This window comes from Lontra canadensis, unplaced genomic scaffold (assembly GCF_010015895.1).
Source record: "Lontra canadensis isolate GAN:19392208 unplaced genomic scaffold, GSC_riverotter_1.0 scaffold72, whole genome shotgun sequence".
NCBI lineage: Eukaryota > Metazoa > Chordata > Mammalia > Carnivora > Mustelidae > Lontra > Lontra canadensis.
The window spans coordinates 94,574-112,366 of record NW_022631066.1 but is presented as its reverse complement, the minus strand read 5'-3'; the positions used below and the strand labels follow the sequence as shown (position 1 = coordinate 112,366).

The following is a 17,793-nucleotide window of genomic DNA, read 5'->3' as shown; positions in this document are numbered from 1 at the left end:
TCCAGAATAAAAAGGCTCGTGTGTGCCAGTTGAACCCTAGAACGCTGGAACTTGAGCTACTCTCAAGGATTATTGAGCTTGTTTAATACTTCATGATCACTTCTGTGCCACCTGCCGTGTTATTAGCATAAAAACAGTGGACATCTAATTTGAAGGACTTAAGAGAAAAATAGAGGAAGACGTTACAAGAAATCCTTGGACATTAAAAAAAATGAAACCTAAGTGCTTCATCTGTACATTTATTTGTGCCATATAAACATTTTTTTAAAGGGGCTAAGAAGTATAAAATGTTATTAAGAAAAAAATGCCAGGGTGCCTGGGTGGCTCAGCGGGTTAAGCCTCTGCCTCTGACTCAGGTCATGATCTCAGGGTCCTGGGATTGAGCCCCACATCAGGCTCTCTGCTCAGCAGGGAGCCTGCTTCCCCCTCTTTCTCTGCCTGCCTCTCTGCCTGCTTGTGATCTCTCTCTGAAAAATAAATAAAAAATAAATAAATAAAAAAGAAAATCTGAAAAAGAAAAAATGCCTTTGCAACATGGCAAGGCAGGAGACCACATCTTGTGAGAGATTTTGTACTTTGAAGTCATTTTTCTCTCAGCCGTTGCAGGTGTTCTAAGATCACAGAGCTAAGGCACCTTCAAGAGCTGATACAAATTCTCTCTTCTTTGCTTGACCCAGCCCATTGGAATGATAACGTGAAATCACTTTCATTATGGTCTATTAATTTTTAAAAGGCTGTGATAGTTAACTTTCAAACTGTTATCCCTTATGATTAAAAGTAAAATACCTCAGTTTTCTGAAAGCCCTATTTGGATCTTTAAATATAAATGCAATTCCCTTTCTAACTATACTCATGCCTCCCATCAAAATCTTTTAACCACAGAAATTATTTTCTAAAGCAGAAGCACAACACATATTTCAACTCCCACGTAATAACACTGCAAAATTTGGTAACATCTGCATATTTTCTTTCCTAATTGCGATGTTAGTTTGAAGTTAATTATATGAAACTGATTTTTTTCCCAAGCATAACTTTCATATATCACATTTAGTTTAATTGGTACTTTGAATAATAAATTGTTTTTCAGCTAGAGCATATTGTTTGATATTGCTAATGAAATGATTTTAATGTTAAGATTAGCTATTAGGAAGAATCTTATTTTATCTCTTATTTTTAAATATAATTCTACATTGTCATACCCTAATTAACCTAGCTATTTTCCTTTTTCTTTTTTCAGTCTTCAGGATAACATTATATCAAAACACTATAATAAGTGGTAGGGGATAGTGTCTTTAAAAGGAGACAGTGTCAGTTACATGTGAATCCTTCAATTTCACCATATATTTGTGCTGTTGTTTAAAAATATTTTTGCTTTAACTATTCTTAACTGCCAAACACATCACCATACCCTTAGTGGCCCATCAGTAAACAGCAGTTACCACTATTAATAATAATGCCGGTATAACCTTTAGGTCATGTATAGGCCTGCAGCGTTAGAGGGAGTGGCCAAGGTAACAGAGGTTCTACATCTCTAATAACCTGAAACTGGTAAAATCTAGGTTCTTTCAATTCAACAAATATTTATTGAATCTTATCTATGTCTGCTCAGTACTGTTGAGCTATCTAAGGAGGCAAAGGCAGAAAAAAATAATTCACTCAGTTCCTTGTTGAATCATTATATTGTACACCTGAAATGAATAAACACCGAATGTTAATTATATTGAATTTAAAAAGTAAGTAAGTAAATAAATAAATAGATAAAGACTCACTTCTTGCCGTGAAGGTCATTACTAGATGGGGCTAAGGAATGGAGTGATTAACAAGACTCCACAATTTTCTCTCAGTTATATATTGTGTGGCATTATTCTCTGCATTTCGTAATATCAGTGGTTAAAAACTGTAAGATATTAGAGGAAGGAAAATTCCACACAAAGTGAAATCAATTCATGCGGCCTTGCAATGGAGGTAGGACCTGAATTAAACATGGAAAAACTGGATTGGATTTGGAAATGCGGGTGAGAGGAGTTTCACGTGTGAGCAATAGGATGAACAAAGACTCGGAAGCAAGAAGAATCTTTGAAGGGTTCAAAGGATGAGTCTGCCTAGATCAGCCTAGAGTTCATGCTGGAGAGCACTGGAAGATCATGCTGGACATATACCATGATGTCATAGGGGACAAGGAGTGCCAGGACCAAGCATCTGTAAAATAATAGTAAGGCACTACCGATTTCTGAATGAAGGTGCACACGACACCTCACGAAAGCCTAGCCTGAGGGTCAGCAACTAAACAAGTCAGGGGCTAAGAAAAGTATACAAGTACAAAAGAATAAGCAAAGTGGGCAGCTAACATGAAGCCTGGGTGGCAAGAAAGTCTTAAAAGTGAGGACATGTCTACCCAAGCATGAATCCCTTCTAGTCTTCCTTTAGGGGGGCAGGAATTATTTCCTGGGTCCTAAGTGAGTCTTAGTGAATCCTGTAGTGGAAATGTGAATCAGCTACTCCACATGGAGTACCAGGGATTTGGACAAATCCTGATGTGATCAAAAGGAAGTTTCAGGAAATGAAGAACGAATGAACTCAGGGTTAATCCAGGTTTAGACGGGGCAGTTGAAAAATAATTATAACCAATAAGGAATGACATCATAGGCACTTAAAGGATAGTCATTGTGGGCATTGAGAGGAATGATTTGTATGAAAAACAGCTCAAAGTAGAAATGTACCAGTGAAGGGTGGCACAGAGATTTCACACCTGGGTAAAGAGGCAATAATAGTACCATGGACAGAAATACAAGAGGTAGGAAGGAAAGTTGTACATGAAGACCTCAGCATTTCCTGATTCACTTTTCCTGATCCAGTAGAACTTGGCTGGACAAAAAAAAAAGATTTATAGCACATGGCCAGTGGCCAACATACTGAATAACTGGGACTGAATAAATCTCATGGAGATCTTTGAGTGTGGCTTATTTTGTATTTGGCTTCTAACCACATCAGGGTTTTAGAGCAACTCTTGAAGGATGTGTTTACTTAAGGGATTTTCAGTAATTAGGGCACTACTTATTGTTTAAATACTGACAGAAATATGCTGAAAGCTTGGCAGATAAACAACTTGGCATATGGAAATGGAAGTCAATGTTTCAATAGATAAGTAAGTAGGTTACCTCGAAGTGATGCATTTGATTAAAGACTTTCTCTAAATTAAAGCTTTCTTCTTTACTCTGATTGATTAGATATGATCTTCTTTAGATACTATCTTCCAGTGAGGTCGTGTCACTAAGACAGAAAATGGATTGAACAATTATTGGTCAGTATGAGTTAAAATAGTGATGTTCAGGTTGGAAAAAAAAGTCAAATGAGATGTTCAACAATAAGAACCATTTAACGTGTGTTTTTATTTATTCCTTTATTTAATATCTACCAGACAGAAACTATGTTAAGTGCTTTATATTCTTTATTTGATTTCATTAACAAATAATCTCATGAAATATATACTTTTGTTATTGTCATTTTCCAGATAAGATAACTGTGGCCAGAAATATTAAATTGGCTTAGATTATGCAAAGTTAATTAGAGATAGAACCAGAATTTCCAATCAGGTCTAGTGTGATTCCAAAGCCCTTATGTTTAAATGCTGTGCTATGCTTGTCTCTTCTAACTTGAGCCCCACAAATAAGATGACTGTGAATTTTATGAAGCCTTTAGCACTCCACCCATAAAAGATAAGATTTCTGTCATGTGTGAAGAAATAATGGTTCATTTATAAAATATGCCACTGAATGTTGTAACAACCTATTTTTTCACATTTCTGGCAATGGGTATCTTTACAGTGTGGAACCAGATTCAATGCAGTAAGAGTTTAAATTTCTAGAAGCTGGATATAAACACATTACAAGCCTTGGTTGCCCTGATGACTTCATTACAACCCAGATGCTCTATGAGTATCTTAAACTTAGGTTGGGGATGTGGAAAATTATTTTATATTTGTTTTAGGAAAAAGCCAGGTATTAGCAAAAGAAAAATCTGAAGCACCAACCACTGTTTTAAGAAAGAAAGAAAGAAAAGAAAAACCAAACTATACCTTTGTAAAATCTTCTGTTACACTCAATAAAATCTTAAAATAAATATATGTATTCATACGTGAATGACATTTTATATGCATCTGTTTCTAACTGAACTTATGTTTCTATAACAAACACAAAATGCATGCTAAAGAACTTAAATTTTACACTATTATTCACCTATAAAACTAATGGAAAATTGTTTTTCTTTTTTTTTTTTTTTTTTTTTTGTCCTTCTCACAGCTGAATTTTTATTCCTCTTGTGGGGTGTTTATCTCTGCTATGCAGTGCGGACGGTGCCATCAGCGTTTCACGAGCCACGCTATATGGCTGTTGCAGTTCACAACGAGCTCATTATCTCTGCTGTATTCCACACAATCAGGCAAGTGCCCTGTAGAGCTAGTAAATAACCGTTTTGTTTCTCTGATGTGTTTCAGTTTAACTTAAATAGCAAAACTGGATAGCATGCATAATGGAAAGATTTAGGGAGGATGGTGTTTTTAAGTTGACTAATGTCTTTGTCGCAGAAATGGCAAATGAAGATAGCTTGTTGTTTGTTTTTTAAAATTTATTTATTAAAGAGGGAGAATACACAGTGGAGTGGGGCAGAGGGAGAGGGAGGGAGAAACCCAAGTAGACTGCACTGAGCATAGAGCCCAACGTGGGGCTCCATCTCAGGACCCATGAGATCATGCCCTGAGCTGAAACCAAGAGTCGGACACCTAGCCAACTGTGTCCCCAGGTGCCCCTATATTTTTTTTTTCCTAAACTGATGTTCTTAGTTCCTTCTAATGTTTTCTTATCACCTTTATTTATTTGAAGGTTAACCAATATTACTGTATTAATTAAACCACTTATGGGAATATCATTGAATATTGTTATGATATATAATGTCTTCTGTTCTGAAGATATAAAACAACACATGCTTACATTATAAAGTAGATGTAGATAAATCATCTATGTTTCCATTCATGTTAATACACTGGTTTACACTTTTAAAATCTTAATACTCAGATAGTCAACTTATGTGTACTAGTTCTGCTAAATTCAAAACCAAAAAAACCACTCCAACCCAATGACTGGATTTTTGTGTGCAATGAGGTTTTATCACTATCACATTTTAGCAATGACTTTTTATTAGTATGGCCTGGTCCTCCATTTCTTAATATCCCATTTATCACTATAGTCAGTAAGTACAAAGGAGGAAGCAAGTAGCTTATGATAGTGAACAAAATGAAATATGTATGACTTATCTTTGGAGAGTATACACCTATTTATATCTGAAAATGAAATGAAAACCTCAGTGAGAACAAAAAAAAGGAATCCTATAACTTGCAAAGCAACAAAAAGATGTCATTCATTTGCTTGACAAAGTTAGGACATACATAAGAATTTAATGAGAAATTTTGAATATTTGTCTTTTCCCTCAGTGGAAAAACAGTGATAAATAATGGTGGGAGTCAGAGTGGGAAGGTGTGGATCTTTGGAAGTTTTAGAAGATATTTATCATTTCTCACTTTAGTCAATAATTATCAAGTTACATCTTGCATTTGTAGGAATAGATGATACCAGAGAACAGCTGAACCTTAGGCATACCTACACTTTTTCAACATTTAAGTAAGAAAAGAAGTATTTATGATTTGACAACCCTGGAAATTCCATCAAAGCACCAGGAATCAAAGGAATTTGCCTCCTTGCTTTGTCTTGCCCCCTCTCAAGAAAGAGAGAAAAGAGAAAAGGAAAAGAGGAAGGAAAGATGCAAAACAAAATACGATGTTACAAATAGGCAAAAAGAAGGCTCTCTCACTTCTCCTCGGACTAGAGCTGAAGGATGTGAGAGGGGATGCCCTGTAGTGAGCACTGAAGAACACTGTTGTGGGCAGAGCCCCACAGCCTGCACATTTCTCCCAAACCATCTCCCAAGAAAAGCTGCATTTTCATTGTCTGTTTCCAGAATATCAAACACCTGTGTTTCAAGATATGACAAACATGCTTCTCTAGAACCATTTGTAAGTTAAATGCTGTATTAACAAACCAATTAAAGAGTTATAAGCATGCCAGAAGAAATTTACAGTTTAATGTCTTCTGTTTAAATGTCTTCTGTTGTCAGAATGTGACCAGGTCATGCAAAGGGTTTCCTACTTTTGCCCTAACATCAGCTGCTGTATTTCTTAGAATCAAATTAATTGCCCGAGAAATTAAATCTGTTCAAAGCATTTACCTAATCTTTATCTTTTTCTATCTTAAGATTTACATCTGTTCTGTTTTCATCATTAAGTATGTTTTTTCAATGGACTTTTTTTTTTTTAAGATTTTATTTATTTATTTATTTAACACATTGAGAGAGAGACAGCGAGAGCACTAGCAGAGGGAGCTTCAAACAGAAGGAGAGGGAGAAGCAGGCTCTCTGCTGCAAGGAGCCCAACACAGGGCTCGGATCTTAGGACCCTGGGATCATGACCTGAACTGAAGACAAATCTTTAACCCGCTGAACCACCCAGGCATCCCTTAATGGACTTTAAACTCTCAATTTGCCCAAGTAGGCAAGATAGTTATTTTTTAAATGAACTTTTAAAAATTCCTAATAAGGCAATAGGTGGTTATTATAGATAAATCATAAAATGATTAAAAATAAACTGCCTAATCCAACCACCCAAAGACGATAAGCACTGTTAATATAGTAGGATATCACTTTTGGATGTTTTTACACGCTTGTGTATGTTTTTAACACATTGCATTTGGTAGCTCCCTTTTAGGAATGTCACAGCACAGTGTGACATACCAGGAAGTCCAGCTGTAAGGAAAGCTCGTTAAGTTTCTTTAACCAGCACTTTCCAAACCATTCACCATGATATCCCCCTACATCAACTGACATCTGGTAATAGAAGCCACTCTTCAGAAAATTCTGTTTTAATACTTGGCCGAGGTGAGGAGAAATGTATTCTTTTTTTTTTTTTAATAAATATATATTTTTATCCCCAGGGGTACAGGTCTGTGAATCGCCAGGTTTACACACTTCACAGCACTCACCATAGCACATACCCTCCCCAATGTCCATAACCCCACCCCCCTCTCCCAACCCCCCTACCCCCAGCATCCCTCAGTTTTATGAGATTAAGAGTCACTTATGGTTTGTCTCCCTCCCAATCCCATCTTGTTTCACTTATTCTTCTCCTACCCCCTTAACCCCCCATGTTGCATCTCCACTTCCTCATATCAGGGAGATCATATGATAGTTGTCTGAGGAGAAATGTATTCTAAATATTCATTCAGGATAGCTTTCTGGGGGCACCTGGCTGGCTCAGTTAGGGAGCGTGCGACTCTTGATCTCAGGGTCATGAGTTCAAACCCCACACTATGCATAGAGCTTGCTTTTAAAAAACAATAATAATAATAATAACTTTCTTACTTTGATTAGATCTTTCTTACAGAGTCCCAGACAACCCATCAGCCTAGCTGGGTTCACATAGACACAAGATCTGACTGAGTTGTACATGTTGAACCTAGTAGACTTTGTGTTGGTAGACATGACCTACTTAAAAGATCAGCCTCCCTTGAGACAACTGTATAGTCCCTTTAAGTTTTGAACAGGGAGAACTTCTAGTAGTAGCAGAGTGACTGGCCTTGGTATTTTCTTAGATAAGCTTAAAAAAACCTGAACGGAAAGCCTTACCTTTTAAAAAAATTTTTAAATTAACATATAATGTATTATTAGTCCCAGGGGTACAGTCTGTTAATCATCAGGCTTACACACGTCACAGCACTCACCATAGCACATACTCTCCCCAGTGTCCATATCCCAACCACCCTCTCCCTCCACCCGCCCAACCCCGCAACCCTCAATTTGTTTTGTGAGATTAAGAGTCTGTTATGTTTTGTCTCCATCCCGATCCCATCTTGTTTCATTTTCTCCTTCTCTACCCCCCAAGTCCCCCACTTTGCCTCTCAAATTCCTCGTATCAGGGAGATCATATGATAATTGTCTTTCTCTTATTAACTTACTTTGCTCAGCATAATACCATCTTGTTCCACCCACATCATTGCAAATGACAAGATTTCATTTCTTTTGATGGCTGCATAGTATTCCTTTGTGTATATATACCACATCTTCTTTATCCATTCATCTGTTGATGGAATTCTAGGTTTTTTCCACAGTCTGGCTATTGTGGACATTGCTGAAAAGCCCTACTTTTAAGTTCCAAATTCAACTTACCTTTCTCCATAGACCAAACCCAATTAGATCGTGGCATGTTGGCTTCAAAGAATTATAGTATAGACTAGCTACTCTGTCTTGGAAATTTAATTGTATGGCCATAAAGGACCAAAGATGGAATTATAGTTTAAATTATAGTTTAACATAGTAAATCTACAGAACAATGATTTTAGGGAGATGAGCAGGGAGAAAGCAATAGGCAGTAATAATTAAAGAAATCAAGTATATATAATTTCTTATTTACATGTGGACTGAACTCATACCTGCTGTGGTTCCAGTGTTGATAAAGTATAAGAATAGGAAACAATAACATAATAATATAAATCAACTAGACCCACCTTTGTAGATTTTTACTAGAATGAAATAATATTAAATAAATCCTCCAACATCAGCAGATATTCTCTATCAATAGGCATATATGTTCATTCTTATTTGCTTAAAATATAAAATTATATGTATGTAACTGTGGATACGTATCTACATACATAAATATATAAACTTAAAGCTATGACTGCATATTTATATGCAGATTTACTTTTATTCTCACCAAATTGTCAGACTGAACAAAAATAAACTAAAAGGATTAAGTCTAGAAGTCTAATAATGCAGAAGGCATTTTGCCTAATCTGTTCTATAATCCTTTACTAAGCATAGAGCAAAGCTTTGGGAAAGTGCAAGACTTTTAAAAAGTTTGCTTTTATTCTTAACCTCGATTTTAACTATTCCTATGTTCCTGACTGTTAGATCTATTTTTTAGAAGTTGAAAAAGTTTTTTAAAGAAAAATCTTTAAGAAGACTGCAAAACCCAATTTTTCTTAAGATATTTCTACTCAGAACTGCAACGTAACAAACCTAGCAGTATTTAAAAACTGATTAATTTGATCAGTTGATGTTAGTATAGAGTACTTCAAATTAACTTTTTGGAAGACTCACCATTTTAATTTAAAATATATGTAACCATGTTCCTTTCAGATATCGTCGGGCTGGCTTCAGGTTCACTTGTGTTGGCATTTGAGACAGAAATTCGCAGTGCATGAGAACACTTTTAGAATGTAAATCCATCTCACTTGATATAACTGTCTGCTCCAGTGCTGGAAATGGCCCCAACAGATTTGGATTGTATAATTTTCCAGGTCACAGTTTTATATTGCTTCTATGCCTCAGTCCTATGCCTCAGATACTGTTACTTGTTATTGAGTATGATGATCCTATTTCAGTGCTTAAAAAAAATCTCTTCTGACCCAGCACAGGATCTGTCAAAAGTATGTCATTCCCAAACAAAGTGAATATTCATTTAATCATATTCAAGGCAGGCATAAAGCTACTTTTTTTGCCAAGGAGTTAGAGAAGATGTTAATTCTTAAAATGCTATTTGGTTATAGGTAAACTATCATGAACTTTCTGTACTTCTATGTATATATTTAAGTCTGTTTTATGTCTCCAAACACAGAGGAAACTATCTCCATGTTGAACAACTCTCAAGCTTCCACTTTAGCTCGATTTGCGGGGGAGGGGAGGTGAGAAGACAGGGGATAGGATGGAGGTGAAAATGAGGAAGAAATCCCCTTGATGGAAATTTTGTTTCAAGTATTAATAATGCTAATTTACTTAGTAAATTTGTCATGAATATGGCATAATGCAGGTATAAAATAAGTTTCTTCTATTTTTAGATTCATGTATTTGTTTTATGATTATATCATAAGCATTTTCTTAAGGTGTTAGCTTTTCAAATATGATGACATATATCAGTGTATCAAGATGCTAATTCTCTAGGGGCACCTGGATGGCTCAGTCAGTGGAGCATCTGACTGTCCATTTCAGCTCAGGTCATGATCTCCAGGTGGGGAGCTGTGCCCCACATGGGGCTCTGCAGGCGATCAGTGGGGAATCTCTCCTTTTCCTCTCCCTCTGCCCCTCCCTCGGCTCTCCTCTCTCTCTCTCTCTTTCTCTCTCTCAAATAAATAAGTAAATCTTTTTTAAAAATGCCAATTATTTAATTCCAAACACAATAAAATCTCATATTTAGCTTTCATGGATAAACAATGCATGGGAAAAAATTAAAAGAAGAGTATGATTGTAAAATGACCTTAATAAAACATCACCTGGTTTCTGCAAGAGAATAAGTCCTTAAAACCTGAGTTTTAGTGTGTACACATACCTACTGATTCAAGAAAACATTCCAAAATCACCAGAGTAGGTATCAGTACTGAATTTTTCCTATACATGTTGCCTGCAGGACTGTCCTAGAACACCGTTTTATAAATTCCTCAGCAAGATAGGATTTTCAGTTATCTTAAAACAACTTGACACTTCACAACAACTAAAATCTTTATTTTAAAAGATAATATTACAAACCATTAGTATATTCATTTAACCATTGCATTGTTTATCATTTAAACCTCTGAGGTCATTCAGAAAGACAGATAACTACCCACCCCTTTTTTCTTAATTAATGTTTTCAAAGGAAAAAGATTAGAATCAAGAATTATGTGGCTGTGTCTTATAACCCAAATTTGCCTGAAGCCACTAGTTTGTAAATCTCTTCTTTTGAATTCACATGTGTTCACTGTTTTCACTTTAGACATTCCATTTACATGCAAAATAATTATTCCAGGAAATGATTAGCATATTATATGTCTATATGCTGTCTTTCCTACTACTGATAAGTTAAAATAATAAATAAGGAGTTCATGTCTTACGTATGCAGTCAGTTACTTTGGGTCTTGTTCTGTGATGAAAATGTGTGTCACAGAGACCACAGTACAGCTTTCTTCACGCTTGCTTGCTTGCTTTTAAAAAACACTGAGGAAAAAGTTTCCAAATATCCTAGTATTTTAAATAGAGATCTTGTTGGATTACTAACTTGGTGAATTCTCATTTCAGATTCGTTCTTGCCTCAAGACTTCAGTCTGACTGGATGCTAATGCTGTATTTTGCACATACTCATTTGACTGTGACAGTCACCATTGGGTTGCTTTTGATTCCAAAGGTATTCCTTTAACATTACTTTTCTCTTGCAAGGCAGTTATTTTAAATAAGCATGGAGTTGTTTCCTGTTTTTTTTTTTTTAAAAAAGTATCTGGCAATATAGGGAAAGGGAAGTGTGGAGATTTAGTTGACACTAAAATGTTTTTAAAGCTCTCTCCTCAGGGAACTAGATATCTCTTTTCTTTTAGAATTTATTAAACATCCCATAGAATTTTTAAATGCTTCAGTTTGTACAAAACTCATCATCTGGTTTGGCTCCTTCTCAAATATATATTTTTTAAGAATTTATTTATTTATCTGACAGAGAAAGAGATCACAAGTAGGCAGAGAGGCAGGCAGAGAGAGAGGAGGAAGCAGACTCCCTGCTGAGCAGAGAGCCCCAAGCGGGCTTGATCCCAGGATGCCCCGTATCATGACCTGAGCTGATGGTAGAAACTCAACCCACTGAGCCACCCAGGTGCCCCTTTCTCAAATATTTTTATATTCAGATATGATTTAATTATGGGTCCAAGGTAACTTTTATTGTACCTATAACATCAAAGTAATTTTTAAAGAGATTCTAAGAATCCTCCTGTTTGGATTTATATTCAGGAAGCTTTGTGTTGTAAACATTCAGAAAATTTTTATGTAAATAATTATAATATTTTGTATAGAAAAATCTTGCTTCATAATGATAGATTCTGGCAAAGACTTATCTAGACAGCATACCGAAGTGGGGGAAAATGGGCCAGCACTCAGAATACCAGGACTAAGAATATATGTTCCACTCACACTGGCTATACAGTATGACATTAGCCAAAACTTTTCATCTCTCTGAGGTTCAGTTTCTTCATCTATGACACAATAGCAGTAAAACAGCTTACAATGAAATAATATGATATCAGAGTGTGGGAAAAAAACACACAAGTTAGAGCATTTTTTTTTTAAGATTTTATTTATTTATTTGACAGACAGAGATCACAAGTAGGCAGAGAGGCAGGCAGAGAGAGAGAGGGAAGCAGGCTCCCTGCTGAGCAGAGAGCCTGGGGGGGGGGGGGGGGGGGCTCGATCCCAGGACACTGAGATCACCACCTGAGCCAAAGACAGAGGCCCCAACCCACTGAGCCAACCAGGTACCCCCAAGTTAGAGCATTATTGTTATTTTCCTCATTTACACATAGAAAAACAAAATATTGGAACATCATTTATCTGTATTAGTACCACACGATATAATATTAACACAGCTGAGACAGGAATTTATGATTGCTTGTCATTCACTCCAGGTTTTACCTTCTCTCATAAGTGAAACATTAAAATTCAGCCTGACTAAAAGGGCAAACAAATGTAAACAGAACAAAATTCCTATTTTCTTCCTTACTTGAATTATATATACCAAATAGTCACAGTTTTCATGGACTAATCTGTTACTGCAATTTATCTTCTCCTTTTTCATACTTTGCATTATATGGTTACATTTTTATTAAATGGAGGTACTACATATGCAGATGGCTCATTCAGGGGTAAGAATTAAAACACATATTTATACAAAGATTGGTACATGGATGTTCCTAGCAGACTTATTGATAATAGCTAAGAAGTGGAAACAATCCAAATGTCCATCAACTGATAAATGCAGAAGCACAATGCAGTGTCATCTACACAATGCAGCACTACCCAACAAGAGGAAGGAGAAAAGCACCAGTACGCACTATAGCTAGTACGCACCTGGAAAACATTACACCACGTGAAAGAGGCTAGACACAAAGGCCACATCTTGTGTGATTCCATGTATATGAGATGTCCAGAACAGGCCGCTCTGTTGAGACAGAAAGCAAGTTAGTGGTTGTCACTAGCTAGGGAAGAGAGGAAACAGAAATGACCAGTTTCATGGGTTTAAGGTTCTTTTGGGGGGTGATGAAAATATTCTGGAATTAGGAAGTGGTGATGGTTGCACAGCACTGTGAATATATACCAAAACCACTCAACTGTACAATTGAAATTCGAGAATTTTATGGTATGTGAACTATATCGCAACTTGAGATAATTTAACAAAATCATTGAGGGGCTTTGCTAAGCTCTGTTCTATATCCTGGAATAAGAATAACGAACAGATAAAATATGTGCTCTTGTGGTATTTATATTGTGCACAAGGGGGACACAGAAGAAATAGGTTAAGATAAGCTTTCAAAATACTCTTTTAGATAGATATAAATACTAAGGACAAATAATAAAGCAGAAAATGGATATTATCTGAGAAGTGTTCCTTAAACTCACTATCATCTCTGAGACTATGCTCAAGAACAATTACTCTCTTATCAATCACTTCTGGGTGGTTTCCTAGCAGCATTTGCGATTTTGGAGGAGACGGACTCTGTTTTATTCATCTTTATGGCCTTAAATTCCTGACACATGTCAGAACCATAGTTGTAAGTAGAAGAGTGAAGGAAAGAGTCACCTGTTTCTGTGGTTTCTCAGTCAGTTCATGATTCCTTACGTAGAGAATTGCTGTTTCATGTTATGTTATATAGATGTTCACCTGCCACTTAAATATTTTAACAAACATTAACATTAAAATAGCTCTGTATCATGAAAGGGTGATGTGTTAATTTTTTAAAGGAATATTTGACCTGATGAGCAGCTGGGAGAAGAGAACCCATGTTCCCTAGACCATTCTCTCCATTTTCATAGGACAATCAGTTGGTTTATATGTTATGTGAGATGGCCAGATTGTTTTGATTCTCCCTGCTTTCCATCATTTCCCCAATTCATTCTTCTCCACATCTCCATTTGATAAAGAGTAGAGATAGCAAGAGTCCATGAAACTGAAACGTACCCAAAGGCCACGTGAAAATAATAAAAATACCCCAAAATGTGACGAAGGAGGAATTTGAGAATGCTGAGCTTGAGAAAAAATTCTGTAATTTCAGTGAACGTTTGAATTTTAAGCTCAGATATCATCATCATTTTAGGCTTAAAGAGCCCTGTGCTCCAGAGAGTGTCTGTGATTTGTTTCCGATCTGACTATCAACACAGTTGATGCCAGCATGCAGATCTCCTATCCCCTAGGTCTCGGAGGCAACATTTCTGGAGCCATGTGTAGTAGACTCAAAGTCACTGTCTGTGTTCAGGGCCAGTTGTACCTTTCGGTGACATATAGCCTCCCCTGGGTGATGCAGAACAAGAAACGCAAGGTAGACCCTACTGCTCAAAAAAAATATTTCCCTCCAGCTGCCAGTGGGTCCAAATTCCTACTCTTGGAGAACATTTGTGTGGGTTTTTCGACTTATTTTCATTCTCAGAATGCAAATAACATATATGAGGATTAACGTAAGTGAACACTGTGAGCCTGGAGAAAAGACAAAGATGAAAATAAGGGTAGGAGAACCACGTATTAAGGAACCACGTATTAAGATGGCCTAAGAGCTCTAGTGCGTAACGTGAAAAGCAAAACATAAATATAGCAACAGATCTTTTCTAAGAAGCTTGGTAAATGAGTTCATCTAAGCTGAAGAAATGATATGAACATGAGAACCTTTAACAAATTATTCTGCTGTGTCTGCCAGTGGGTTAATGTCTGCACTCATTCTGCGTCTCTATTGCAGTTTTCACATTCAAGCAATAACCCCCGAGATGACATTGCTACAGAAGCGTATGAAGATGAGCTGGACCTGGGCCGGTCTGGGTCCTACCTGAACAGCAGCATCAACTCCGCATGGAGTGAGCACAGCTTAGACCCAGAAGACATTCGGGTAATGTCTGTATTTCAGCCTTCCTGTTTCGGGCTCACCCCGTGCACACAGGCAAGCACGCGTGGGCTGGCATATCCATATGCTCACCTGTGTGCACACGGGTCCAGGGGGAAAAAGAGAGGGGGGACGTGTGTGCGTAAGAACTGAAAACATCGAATGCGGGGCTAACCCGGTTCTAAACCCACATCATGGTAGAAGTTACACAGGCCAATCTTGACAGTCACAACTGACTTAGGAGCAGTCGTGATAATGAACTGATGATACACGTTCCCTACTACAGGTTCTGACATCTTGCTGTTAGAGAGATAGGATAGATCTGCGAGCAGAGAGCCCAGATTACTGAAAGTAATCTGTGACAGTATATCAGCATTTGGAGTAAGAAGCTGCTTTTAGTAATTGATGGTCTGTTGTCCCCTAAACCTAATCCACATTACAGGTAATTTTATCAATGGCTACATGATGCTTCCAGTATTGATTAGGAAACACGATATGCTGTGTTTTGTTATGGCCAAGGTCAAGTCCGGCCCACACAACTTGTAAGTCCAACGGGCTCATTCCATGTGCAGGATGCATGTGTTCAAGTCTTAAAGTTCAAACTCTATGGGTAACAGAGCACAGGTTCATCAGAAAAGTAAGAATGAGGAGAAGGTTGATGAGCACACATGGTATGAAAAGCTGTAGGTCAATTTCCCTAAAGAGCTCAAGCTTACTGACCAAGTTACATTTAGTAATAGTATCTAGCTGAACCACTAAGTTCCGCATCTCTGTGAATTTGCTCTTGTTCTGGCAGGATGAGCTGAAGAAACTCTATGCCCAGCTGGAAATATATAAAAGAAAGAAGATGATTACGAATAACCCCCACCTCCAGAAAAAGCGGTGCTCCAAGAAGGGCTTGGGCCGTTCGATCATGAGGCGCATCACCGAGATCCCAGAGACGGTCAGCAGGCAGTGTTCCAAAGAGGACAAGGAAGTCACAGACCACAGCATGGCCAAAAGCACTGCCCTGACCAGGAAGAACCCACAAGAGTCTTCAGGTAACACCGGGAAGCCCAAAGAGGAGTCCCTGAGAAACCGAGTCTTCTCGCTAAAGAAATCGCACAGCACTTACGATCACGTGAGAGAGCACACAGAAGAGTCCAACAGTTTACCCGTGGAAAGCCAGGAAGAGGAGGCTACAGAAAATTCCACACTGGAGTCTCTGTCAAGTAAAAAACTTACCCAGAAGCTGAAAGAAAACAGTGAGACCGAGTCCACAGAGTCTGTGCCTTTGGTGTGTAAGTCGGCGAGCGCTCACAATCTCAGCTCAGAGAAGAAGCCGGGCCACCCCCGAACATCCGTGTTGCAGAAGTCTCTCAGTGTCATAGCAAGTGCCAAGGAGAAGACTCTTGGATTGGCTGGGAAAACCCAAACATCAGGCGTGGAAGAACGTGCAAAATCCCAGAAACCTCTGCCAAAAGAGAAAGAAACAAACAGAAAGTACTCCAATTCAGATAACGCAGAGACTAAAGATTCTGCCCCCCAAAACTCCAATCATTTGGAGGAGCCAAGAAAACCTCAGAAATCTGGGATTATGAAGCAACAAAGGGTCAACCCGCCCACTGCCAATTCTGACATGAGCCCAGGCACCACCAAGAAGAAGAACAACTTTGACATAGGGGAGGTGTGCCCTTGGGAGATTTATGACCTGGCCCCTGGTCCCGTGCCTTCAGAATCAAAAATTCAAAAACACGTATCTATTGCAGCTTCTGAGATGGAGAAAAACCCAACTTTTTCCTTAAAGGAGAAATCTCATCAGAAGGCCAAGGCAGCTGAACTATGTCAGCAAACCAGTCAGAAGAGCATAGACAAGGCTGAGGTATGCCCTTGGGAGAGCCAAGGTCAGCCCAGTTTTGAAGATGAGAAGCCTTTGATTTCTAAGACTCAGGTTCCCCCAGGGAGAGCCAAAGATGAGAACGGCAGTCAGCATTATGCCACCAATGTGTGTGCTGGGCAGTACGAAGAACCGCCCCCCAAAGTTGTAGCATCAAAAATCAAGAATGAAAATCTCAACCCAACAGGAGACCAGGAAAAAAAGACCTCTTCCCCCGAGGAAAATGCGCCCCGCTCCTATAACTCAAGTAATAACCTTTGGCAGCCTTTAACATCACGAGCTGAGGTGTGTCCTTGGGAGTTTGAGGCCGCAGATCAACCAAATGCTGAAAGAAGTGTAGCTTTACCTGCCTCTTGCACTCTAAGTGCAAATAAGATGGCAGGGCCTCGGAAATAAGAGGTCAGGGATCCTTTTAAAGTGTAGCATCCCCAGAAAGAAAAGGAGAAGGAAGAAACCCTGAATTCAACAGAAGACAGAAGGATCAAAAATTCCCAAGGAGTGTTTGTCATTGGAGGGAAACGTGAAAGTCACAAGTGGAAAAAGACAGGGAGGGCAGAGCAACGCCACAGTGGAAGAATGAGACTGGCCAAGGGAAGTCTGTCTTCCCCTGGGAACACGAGGAGAAGCCTTACATTTCAGCATGGTTATTGGGAGTCGCCCTCGCTGTCTGCCCCTGATCAGTATTTACCCGTGGCACTTTGAAAATCCTAAGCAAGGTCAACCGTAAGACACAGAAGAGGTAGGAGGTTCCGCTAAGAAGAAGAAGGAAGGTATAGACCTATATGACTGAAGTTCTAAGTAGCTAACTGAACTTCCTTCACCTGTTTAACCTTGATAGCACTGCTCACATAATGCATCCCAAAAATACCTTTTATATTAATGATTGCTCTCATTTTCTTATAAATGTATGTTTCAGTACATTGTTGTGTCTCATATTCA

At 38.1% G+C, this 17,793-nt stretch overlaps 1 protein-coding gene across 1 annotated transcript in view; it reads left to right on the top strand.

Moving 5' to 3' along the window:
- The window catches only part of GPR158 (G protein-coupled receptor 158), a 403,983-nt gene extending 386,368 nt beyond the window's left edge, over nucleotides 1-17,615 (top strand). The window contains exons 8-11 of the mRNA XM_032880798.1: nucleotides 4,299-4,437; nucleotides 11,152-11,257; nucleotides 14,838-14,984; nucleotides 15,775-17,615. Of these exons, the coding sequence (XP_032736689.1) occupies nucleotides 4,299-4,437; nucleotides 11,152-11,257; nucleotides 14,838-14,984; nucleotides 15,775-17,250 (1,868 nt within the window). The 3' untranslated portion in view covers nucleotides 17,251-17,615. The remainder of the gene's footprint in view (nucleotides 1-4,298; nucleotides 4,438-11,151; nucleotides 11,258-14,837; nucleotides 14,985-15,774) is intronic.
- The last annotated feature ends 178 nt before the right edge of the window (nucleotides 17,616-17,793 follow it).